The sequence below is a fragment of the Neovison vison genome, chromosome 7, assembly GCF_020171115.1.
Source record: "Neovison vison isolate M4711 chromosome 7, ASM_NN_V1, whole genome shotgun sequence".
NCBI lineage: Eukaryota > Metazoa > Chordata > Mammalia > Carnivora > Mustelidae > Neogale > Neogale vison.
The window spans coordinates 151,571,712-151,583,738 of record NC_058097.1 but is presented as its reverse complement, the minus strand read 5'-3'; the positions used below and the strand labels follow the sequence as shown (position 1 = coordinate 151,583,738).

Genomic DNA, 12,027 nt, shown 5'->3' with positions numbered 1-12,027 from the left:
TGTAGTCATAGTTGCACAGCTCTATGAATTTACTAAAAAAACTATTGAATTGTACACTTAAATGGATAAACTGTATGTGTTATGCCCAAGTTTTCATGTCCGAGAGACCACCAGGGAGGCAATACCGATGTAATCACACGAGGGTTTATTTTATAAGCTTAAGCTTGGGCCCAAGTATACCCGACGCAGCGGAGTAGGGACTTGGACCCCAACGCTAGTTAAGGCAGGGGATTTTATGAGTCATTACAAGAGGCTGAGGGGTACGAGGGAGGAGGAGAAGTTTCAGACTTTTCTGCAGTGTAAGCTGATTAGCTGTTGCTGGGGTGTTGCAGGGTGGGGTACTTTCTTGGAACTAAAGCAGGATGGGGGTCCCTGGAACTAAAGTAAGGTAGGGGAAAGTTCAGCCCTTGGGCCTGAGATGGCTGCCAAAGCTGTACTTGAGCTAATGCTAAACCTGCGGTGGGATGGCCTTAATTTTCTTGGCCTCCACATATGGTATATGATTAAACCTCAATAAAGCTTTTTTTTTTTTTTAAATAGCATGGTATTGGCACAAGAGCAATCAGAACATCACTACCTATAATACAACCCCATCACATATAAGAACTTAACCTAGGATAACGATAATAACAAAAAGCAATGGAGAAGATTAAATAAGAACAATTATTTAGCTACTTGGGGAGAAATATATCAAGTTAGATTGTCACTTTGTATCAAAAATGAATTTTGTGTGGATCAAAAAAAATTTTTTTAAGATTTTATTTATTTATTTGTCAGAGAGAAACACAGTGAAAGAGGGAACACAAGCAGGGGGAGTGGGAGAGGGAGAAGCAGGCTTCCTGACGAGTAGGGAGCCTGATGCAGGCCTTGATCCCAGGATCCTGGGATCATGACCTGAGCCAAGGGCAGACACTAAACAACCTAACCACCTAGGCATCCCAGGATCAAAATTTAATATGAAAAAATTAGACCATATTTAAAGAGGAACATTTTGATCTTTGAATGAGAGAAGGCTTGCTAAGCTTAAAACCAAGGAAAGAACTCACAAAGAGAAATGCCAATAAATTTTATTTTATAAATTTAAAATTCTTAGTCTTAATATCAGAATCAAGACAAAAATACTGACAGGATTCAGAAATTGTGTTTCAATGGATAAAAAAGGGACAATACTGTTAATAATTAAACTGCTACAGGAAACACTTAGTCCCTTGTATACCTGGGCAAAGTATAATGAACAGAAATGTCACAAATGAGAACCTGCAAATTAAAATGAGATTGTAGGGACACCTGGGTGGCTCAGTTGGTTAAGCAGCTGCCTTCGGCTCAGGTCATGATCCCAGCATCCTGGGATCAAGTCCCACATCTGGCTCCTTGCTCGGCAGGGAGCCTGCTTCTCCCTCTGCCTCTGTCTGCCATTCTGTCTGCCTGTGCTCACTCTCTCTCCCTCTCTCTCTCTGACAAATAATAAAATCTTAAAAATAAATAAATAAAATAAAATGAGATCGTATTTTTCAATCACAAAATTACTAAAAATATTTTTAAATCATAGTACGTTAATATGAGCACCAGTGACTGCAACAAGACTGATCCAACTTTCTCAGAAATCTACGTGACATGCTCAGAAGTGTTCAGATCATTTGACCATAATCCTACATTCAAATCTACCCTGAAGAATATATTTGAAATGCAAAGAATTGTTGAAAGATGTGTGTCTTATTAAATTATGGCCCTTAAATTCTCCTTTCTTCTCCAGAAATATTGACTCATGAAGACCAAAGCCTGGTGAGGGTAAGAAAGGCCCTGGTGGGGTCCAGGTACAGAAACCAGGCCTCCTGTATCTCTTATCTTCCCAGAGCCATCCTGCACCCTAGGCATGATGTCAGCATGGAGCAATGGCAGCTCCAATGTGTCCTATACCAGCTTCCTCCTGGTGGGCTTCCCAGGGCGGCAGGAGTCCCGCATCTTCCTGGTGTTGCCCTTCCTCAGCCTCTACCTGGTGATCCTCTCTGCCAACGCACTGGTCATCCACACAGTGGTGGCCCAGCGGAGCCTGCATCAGCCCATGTACCTGCTCATTGCTCTGCTCCTGGCTGTCAGCATCTGTGTTGCCACCACCGTGATGCCTGCCATGATGTTCAGCTTCTCCACGCACTTCAACCGCATCTCCCTGCCTTACTGTCTGCTCCAGATGTTCTGCATCTATTTCCTCATTGTCTTTGACTGCAACATCCTGCTGGTCATGGCCCTGGACCGCTATGTTGCAATCTGCTACCCTCTCCGCTACCCCAAAATAGTGACGGGACAGTTGCTGGCTGGCCTGCTGGGCGTGGCAGCTGCCAGGAGCACTTGCATCGTCGCTCCGGTGGTGGGGCTGGCCTCCCAGGTTCACTTTTGCTGCTCAGACATAATCCACCACTTTGCCTGTGAGCACATGGCCCTAATGAAGCTCTCCTGCGGAGACATCTCCCTGAACAAGACTGTGGGGCTCACTGTCCGCATCTTCAACAGAGTCCTGGACATGCTGCTCCTTGGAGCTTCCTACTCCCGCATCATCCATGCCGCCTTCCAGATTTCATCTGGCAGAGCTCGTTCCAAGGCCCTGAACACCTGTGGCTCCCACCTGCTGGTCATCTTCACCGTCTACTCTTCCACCATGTCCTCGTCCATCATCTACCGTGTGGCTCGCACCGCCTCCCAGGATGTGCACAACCTACTCAGTGCCTTCTACCTGCTGCTTCCATGTCTAGTAAACCCCATCATCTATGGAGCCAGGACCAAGGAAATCAGGCAGCACCTGGCAATTCTGTTCCAAAGGGAACAGCTACCTGCACCCCCTGAGAAGCCCCAGTCTCTGCCCTCACAAGAGGAGCTTCCTGCCTAACTCTTTGGAATTGGAGGTCCCACAGTCACTCTCACTAGCAAGAGGATAAATGTGTCAGTGAGTCATCCCTGCCATATTCTGGCTTTGACTATCTGCCTTCATCTTTGAGAGTCTTTTATCCATTTTCTGTAAACAGCTACTAATCCAGAGTTATACAGTAACCAACTATAAAGTAAGCTTCTGTCTCTGCCTTCTAAACTTTCTCCCCTTTTTTCTGCTTGTGATTTTCATTCACTCATATATAATTTTCAAAAAGCTACTTTACATACACCATGCTAACCCTATGATTGCAAAGAAAGGGGGGAAAAAACAGTCTCTTCCCTGAAGGAGGCTCCAGGCTATAAAGTTCCCATGGTATAAAGACATGGAATATCAATGATAGCTTTATGTATAAAACTCTGTAGGAACACAGAGGAAAGACAAGTACTCAAAACTCTTCACTGAGAAGGTGAATTTGAGTTATGTTTGAAAGATAAGATAAGATGTTTGCAGGAGAGGAAGGAGACAGAAGAAAAGGCATTTCAAGCCAAAAGCAGCAGCGGGTGCAAAGGCACAGAGGCATGGGTAGGCATGGCCAAGTGGACTCTCCCCACCAAACCCAGTCTCCCTGCATAGGAGCAGTTCAGGCCAGGCAGGGAAGGAGGCCAGGTGGGCACGCAGAGGCCAGGTGATGAAGGGCCTCATCTATCATGATAAGGAGTTTAAGGTTTACTCTAGGCAGTATGTAGCCATGTAAGAGTACAAAGCAGCAAAGTGGCAAGGTCCTATCTGTGTTTTGGAAAGATAGCTCTGCAGCCCTAGTAGAGCATTGTGAGAAGAAATAAGATGGTTGGAAAGAAAAACACTAAAATAAAAGACTTTGGAGGTTGTACATTTATGGATAATGATCTGGAGTATGATCATGTATTTGTGACCTGGACTGGATGGACAATATGTCACTAGTGTTGAAGGAAGCAAATGATTAAACCAAGATGGAGTACAGGTCATGGACATGAATGCACTGTATTGTAGTCTAGAAGAATGGCGGGAGTTGGGGAGGAAAGGTAGACTGAGCCAATGTCCTCTATGAAAACGAGAAAAGGATCTTGAAGCTGTTAGATAGCAAGGATGAGGAAGGAAGAGGATACAAAGCTGGAAATTTAGCCCACACTACATTTGCAAAACCATCAGAGAGGGAACCTTTTTGTAATTTGTATAAAAATACGCTATGTACTAGACACAACTTTGATCAAAACACACCAAAGGAAACCAAAAGGTAAGCCACAGATTTGGGGAAGATATTTGCAATAAATTTAACCAAAAAACTGATACCTAGAATATGTAAAGAACAACTACAAATCAACAAGAAAAAGACAATACGCAAAAGACTTAAAGAGTCATTTCAAAAAATAAGCATAAGAAAAAGTATTTGACCTTTAGCCTCTCGCATATAGATGTTCAGGTTGCACACTGTACAACTTCACACATGTATTGTGTAAACATAGCAGATTCATTCATGTATTACAAAATTTCCCAGAAAATAACCACAAAATTCTCATGCATTACCAGGGAGGTCATAGATTGGTGAACCACTCTGGAAGACAACTTGTCATTATCTAGTGAAATTGAAGATATGTATACCCCAAGACCCCATAAATCTCCTCAGATACCTGGCCATCAAAATACATGTATAAGAATTTTCATAGTAGCATTGTTCCTAGTTGTGAAAAACTAGAAACAAAATAATGTCCTTGAGCAATAACATGTGTAAATAGATTATGGTACATTCATACATTAGGATGCTATGAATAATAAAATACAGTCACAAGTACAATATCCATTCATGATAAAAATCCTCTGAAAAGTGGGTCTAGAGGAAATATACCTCAACATAATAAAGGTCATATATGAAAAACCCACAGCTAATATCATACTCAATGGTGAAAAACTGAAAGGTTTTCCCTAAGGTCAGGAAGAAGACAAGGATGTCCACTCTTATGACTTTTATTCAGCATAGTACTGGAAGTCCTAGCCATAGTAATTAGACAATATAAAGAAATAAAAGACAACCAAACTGGTAAGGAAGAAGTAAAACTCACTATTTGCAGATGACATGATAACTCTATATAGAAGACCCTAAAGACCACCAAAAACTACTAAAACTGATATGTTAATTCTGTAAAGTTGCAGGATACAAAATCAATGAACAGAAATCTATTGCATTCCTATATGCTAACAATGAAGCAACAGAAAGTGAAATTAAGAAAACAATCCCATTTACAATTGCACCACAAACAGCAAAATATCTAGGAATAATTTTAACCAAAGAAGTGAAAGACCTGTACTCTGAGAATTATAAAATAGTGATGAAAGAAAGTAAAGATGCCACAAAGAAATGAAGACACTCCATGCTCATGGGTTAGAAAAATAAAATTCTGTTCAAATGTCTATAATACCCAAAACAATCTACACATTTTAATGCAATCCCTACCAAAATACCAGAAGCATTTTTCACAGACCTAGAACAAACAATCCTAAAATTTGCATGGAACCATGAAAGACCTCAAATAGCCAAAGCAATCTTAAAAAAGAATAACAAAACTGGAGGTATCACAATTCTGGACCTCAAGTTATATTACAAAATAGTAGTAATTAAAATGGTATGGCATTGGCATAAAAATAGATGCATAGATCAATAGAATAGAACAGAAAACCCACAATTACATGGCCAATTAACCTTTGACAAAGGAAGAATGGCCATGCACTGGGAAAAAGACAGTCACTTCAACTAATGGAAAACTGGACAGCTACATGCAAAAGAATGAAACTGCACCATACCACACACAAGAATAAACTCCAGATGGGAAAAAGACCTAAATGTGAGACCTGAAACCATAAACATCCTTGAAGAGAGCAATTTCTCTAACATCAGCAAGGGAAATAAAAGCAAAAATAAACTATCAGGAATACATCAAAATAAGAATCTTCTGCACAGCCAAGGAAATGATCAACAAAACTAAAAAACAAACTACTGAATGGGAAAAGATACTTGCAAATGACATATCCAATAAAGGGTTAGTATCCAAAATATATAAAAAACTGATACAATTCAACACACACCAAAAAAACCTCATAAATAACCCAATTTAAAATCAGCAGAACACATGAACAGACATTTTTCCAAAGAAGACACAGAGATGGCCAACAGAGATCCATGAAAAGATACTCAGCGTCACTCATCATCAGGGAAATGTAAATCAAAACCACAATGAGAAATCACCTCACACCTGTCAGAATGGCTAAAATAAAAAACACAAGAAAAAAGTATTGGCAAAGATATGGAGAAAAGAGAACCCTCATGCACTGCTGGTGGGAATGCAAACTGGTGCAGCCACTGTGGAAAACAGTATAGAAGTTCTTCAAAAAGTTAAAAATAGAACTACCTTATGATTCAGTAATCCCATTACTTGATATTTACCAAAAAAAAAAATACAGAAACACTTATTCAAAGGGATACATGCAACCCTATATTTATAGCAGCATTATTTACAATACCCAAACTATAGAAGCAGTCCAAATGTCCATCAGTTGATGAATGGATAAAGAAGAGGAGGTATATACACACAATGGAATACTGCTCAGCATAAAAAAAAAATGAAATCTTGCCATGTGCAACAATATGGATGGCGCTACAGAGTATAAAGTTAAGCAAAATAAGTCAGTCAGAGAAAGAAAATAACAGGTGATTTCATTCATATGTGGAATTCAAAATACAAAATAAATGAGTAAATGGAAAAGAGAGAGAGAGGCAAACCAAGAAACAGACACTTAACTACAGAGAACAAACTGATGGTTACCAGAGGGTAACCAGGTGGAGGGATGGGTGATATAGGTGAAGGGGATTAAGGAGTACATTTATCGTTCTTGTTCTTTCTTTTATTAATGTATTGTATCACATTGATTGATTTGTGGATGTTGAACCAACCATGAAGCCCAAGAATAAATTCTACTTGGTCATAGTGAATAATCCTTTTAATGTACTGTTGGACCCTACTGGCTAATATTTTGGTGAGAATTTTTCATCCATGTTCAGCAGGGATATTGGTCTGTAATTCTCCTTTCTTGTGGGGTCTTTGTCTGGTTTGGGGATCAAGATAATGATACTCTCAATAGATGCAGAAAAAGCATTTGACAAAATACAGCATCCTTTCTTGATTAAAATTCTTCACAGTGTAGGGATAGAGGGTACATACCTCAATATCATAAAAGCCATCTATGAAAAACCCACAGCAAATACCATTTTCAACCGGGAAAAACTGAGAGCTTTTCCCCTAAGGTCAGGAACTCAGCAGGAATGTCCAATATCACCACTGTTGTTCAACATAGTACTAGAAGTCCAAGCCTCAGGATTCAGACAACAAAAAGAAAAGGCATCCGAATCAGCAAAGAAGAAGTCAAACTCTCACTCTTTGCAGATGATATGATATTTTATGTGGAAAACACAAAAGACTCCCCCCAAAACTGTTAGAACTCATACAGGAATTCAGTAAAGTGTCAAGATATAAAATCATTGCACAAGAATCAGTTGTATTTCTATACACCAACAGCAAGACAGAAGGAAGAGAAATTAAGGAGTTGATCCCATTTACAATTACACCCAAAACCATAAGATACCTAGGAATAAACCTAACCAAAGAGGCAAAGAATTTGTACTCAGAAAAGTATAGAGTACTCATGAAGGAAATTGAGGAAGACACAAAGAAATGGAAAAACGTTTCATGCTCATAGATTGGAAGAACAAATATTGTGAAAATGTCTATGCTACCTACAGCAATCTATATATTCAATACAATCCTTATCAAAACACCATCAATTTTTTTTCACAGAACTGGAACAAATAATCTTAAATTTATATGGAACCAGAAAAGACCCTGAATAGCCAGTAGAATGTTGAAAAAGAAAACCAAAGCTGGAGGCATCACAATTCCAGACTTCAAGCTCTATTACAAAGGTATAATCATCAAGTATGGCACTAGCACAAAAGCAGACACATAGATCAATGGAACAGAATAGAGAACTCAGAAATGGATTTTCAACTCTATGGTCAACAAATCTTCAACAAAGCAGGAAAGAATGTCCAATGGATAAAAGACAGGCTCTTCAACAAATGGTGTTGGGAAAATTGGACAGCCACATGCAGAAGAATGAAACTGGACCATTTCCTCACACCACACACAAAAATAGACTCAAAATGGATGAAAGACCTCAATGTGAGATAGGGGTCCATCGAAATCCTTGAGGAGAACACAGGCAGCAACCTCTTCGGCCTCAGCTGCAGGAACTCCTCCCTAGAAACATCACCAAAGGCAAGGGAAGCAAGGGCAAAAATGAACTATTGGGACTTCATCAAGATCAACAGCTTTTGCACAGCAAAGGAAACAGTCAACAAAACCAAAGACAACTGACAGAATGGGAGAATATGTTTTGCAAGTGACATATCAGATAAAGGGCTAGTATTCAAAATCTAGAAAGAACTTATCAAGTCAACACCCAAAGAACAAATAATCCAATCAAGAAATGGGCAGAAGACATGAACAGACATTTCTGCAAAGAAGACATCCAGGTGGCCAACAGACACATGAAAAAGTGCTCAACATCACTCGGCATCAGGGAAATATAAATCAAAACCACAGTGAGATACCACTTCATACCAATCAGAATGGCTAAAATTATCAAGTCAGGAAATGACAGGTGTTGGCAAGGGTGTGGAGAAAGGGGAACCTCCCTACACTGTTGGTGGAAATGCAAGCTGGTGCAGCCACTCTGGAAAACAGTGTAGAGGTCCTCAAAAAGTTGAAAATAAAGCTACCCTATGACCCAGCAATCGCACTACTGGGTATTTACCCTAAAGATACAAATGTAGTGAACAGAAGGGGCATGTGCACCCCAATGTTTATAGCAACAATGTCCACAATAGCCAAACTATGGAAAGAACCTAGATGTCCATCAATAGATGAATGGATAAAAAGATGTGATATATGTGTATATATAATACATAAAATTGCTAATATATTAGCAAATTTACAGAAGGTGTGAGACAAAATCCTAAGATGCAGGTGACAGTAAGCAGACTGAGAAAAAGAGGGGAGAGAAGCAGTGTGAGAGCCGGCAGCAAATGGAGTTCTGGAAACCAGAGGAGAGGCTTCGTTGCTCTGGAGGCTTTGACTTAAAGGAATTTATAGACTGAGGCCAAAGGCCAATGTAGCCAAGTCACCCTATAAGGCTTAAAGTTCTGAGTAGGAAAGGAGAGGGACGGGTAGATGATGAATCACAGACCTGTACCCTTGAAACAAATAATACGTTATATGTTAATAATAAAAAAGAGTACATTTATCATAATGATAAATATAAACAAATGTATACATAATAAAAAATTAAAAACAAAATACAGTACCATACAACATGAATGAATTTTTCAATCATATTTTTTCCCATTTTTCTAAATTTCCTCAGGAGATAATGGATTATAGAAAGCCAAAAATATAGACAATGTATTGTGGGGTTCATAATTTATGTAGAAATAAAACATGAGTACAGTAACACAAACACTGGGAGAGGGGAAATGGAAGAAGCCTGTTGTCAGGATTTCATACTGTTTGTTGGAGTGGAATAATGCAACTTAAAACAGACTGTGGTGAGTTAAAGACATGGACCACAAATGCCAAGGCAACCTCTAAAATGACACAGCTAAGGCCCAGCTAATAAACTAAGAAGCAGAATCAAGTCATAAAATATTCAATCCAAAGAAATCAGAGAAGGAAAAGAGGAGATTTGCAATTCTGCTATTTTCAAATAGAGGACAAAGGACAGAGGACAAGGTGGCAAAGCCTCCCTGGAGGAGCCAGCCCCTGCTTTTGGGGGGTCTCAGCTCTTCATGGCAGAGCCCACACTGAAGTCACCACCTTCCCCAGCTCCTGAGACATCCACACTGGGCAAGTACCTCCATATGGTGTGCATACACACACACACACACACACACACACACACACACACTGCACCTAAATCAGGTCCCTGGCTCTCCCACTGTCACCCAAGTATCCTTTCCTGTCTTTGAGTGACCCTGAGTGCCTATGTAATCCCCAGATTGCAAGAGCCTCTTCCCTTCTCAGGAGCCTCAGGTCATCCCTGGGTGCCCCTGGGACAGAGCCTGACCTGAACCCTGTCTTTTTCTCTCTAAGCCTCTAATGGCTCAACTCTAAAATGAAGGAAATCCCTCAGCAGATGTGACTTCTCTCTCAGAAATACCAAGAGCCATAGAAATGAAAATGTTAGTACATTGTCATTTCACCCAGCCTCTCTTCCAGGGGTCCCTTGGGAGTTCTGGGTTTCTCTTTGTCTCTTCCTTGGCATCCTTGGATATGTCTGCCCACTGGGAACCTCCTCAGGCTCCTCCCCTGGAGCCACAGGTCTACTTACCCATCCCTTCTCCTCAGCCTCACAGATCAGCACTTTGCAGAGGTGAAAACAAAACCACAGCCACCTGTGCCCAGACAGAAGACCACTACAGGTTTCCACGGTGAGGTTGGGGGATGAGAGGATAGGAGATTGATGGGGATTTAGAGGCAGGAAAACCTGAAATTTGACTTGAACTCCACCTATTATCATCAACAGCCTAGGTTCATATCCTAGCCTGATCATTTAGTGCCTGAGACTTAAAGAAAACTAGTTACCGTCTCTCAACCTCAGTGTCCTTATCTATTAACAGGGTTAATAAATAGTATTCATCCCTCAGTGTTGCTGTGAGTATTAAAGAAATACTACATGGAAAACCCTCGGAATCATGTCTGGCATGTAGTAAGTGCTCAGTAAATAAATTAATATCACTGCTGAGACTAAGAATGCTTGGAGCCTATCCAGGGCTGCCTCCGTGGTGGGGTGTGAGGGGGAAAGTGCGGTGTGGATAGAAGAGTCCTAGAAAAACTACATTTTGAGGTCTGGCTCTTTTTGTTAGGTGAGATTAAACAAATCACTTGGGATCTTGAAGCCTTGATGGGTTTCATTTTTCATTCATTCTACTCAACTTCCAAGGGCTGCCCCAAGTTGTAGATAAGAATCTTTATTAACATCCCTTTGCACATTCACTTGTTCCTTCCACACAACACTTACTTAGCACATATTCAGTCATGGGCTCAGGGCTGGGCAACTGGGGAAAAAAAAAAAAAAAGACATGGTCTCCCTCCTGACACTTTCAGTCCAGCAGGGAGCTCTGTCAGCAAGCCAGCAATCTTGACACAAGTGAAGACATGTCTGGGAGCTTTGCTTTAAATGTGAGGAGAAAGGGACTGCCTGGATGGCTCAGTCAGTTAAGCATCTACCTTCAGCTCCAGTGATATTCCCAGGATTTTCTGCCCCTACTATCCCCATGCTTATGCGCTCTCTCTCTCTCTCTCTCTCAAATAAATAAATAGATAAAATCTTTTTTAAAAATAGAAAATAGGGGCACCTGGGTGGCTCAAGGGGTTAAAGCCTCTGCCTTCAGTTCAGGGTCCTGGGATTGAGCCCCACATCGGGCTCTCTGCTCAGCAGGGAACCTGCTTCCCTTCCTCTGTCTCTGCCTGCCTCTCTGCCTACTTGTGATCTCAGTCTGTCAAATAAATAAACAAAAATATTTTTTAAAAAAATAGAAAATAAAGGTGAGGAGAAAGATGGAAAGCTTGAGAGTCATATAAAGTTAAGGTAAGGCTTATTTTCTCTAGAAAGAGACAAACTTTTTCATATACTAAGGGAAAAGGGGGAGAAGAAGAAGATGTCCTGAGGACAAAAGAGAGAAGAAACATCTGTCCCTGGGAACTGAAGGAAGAGAGAAGAATACAGTTGCCAGTTTGTGAGGACAGGGAGGAGTTCTGCCTGTGGATTTGACTTTTCCCAGTGGAGGAGGTGCACCTCTCTTTGTAGAGAACACACGACTCTGGAATCTTCATCTACCCTCGTCCCTCTCCTTTCCTACTCAGAACATTAAGCCTTGTAGGGTGACTTGGCTGCATTGGCCTTTGGCCTCAGTCTGTATATTCCTATACATCAAAGCCTCCAGAGCAACGAAGCCTCTCCTCTGGTTTCCAGAACTCCATTTGCTGCCGGCTCTCACACTGCTTCTCTCCCCTCTTTTT

At 40.8% G+C, this 12,027-nt stretch overlaps 1 protein-coding gene across 1 annotated transcript; it reads left to right on the top strand.

Annotated features, from left to right (window-relative positions):
• The first annotated feature begins 1,873 nt into the window (after positions 1-1,873).
• LOC122914088 (olfactory receptor 52K1-like) lies at positions 1,874-2,881 on the top strand. Its single transcript, XM_044260723.1, has one exon. The coding sequence runs from the start codon at positions 1,874-1,876 to the stop codon at positions 2,879-2,881; it is 1,008 nt and encodes a 335-aa protein (XP_044116658.1).
• Positions 2,882-12,027: the final 9,146 nt, after the last annotated feature.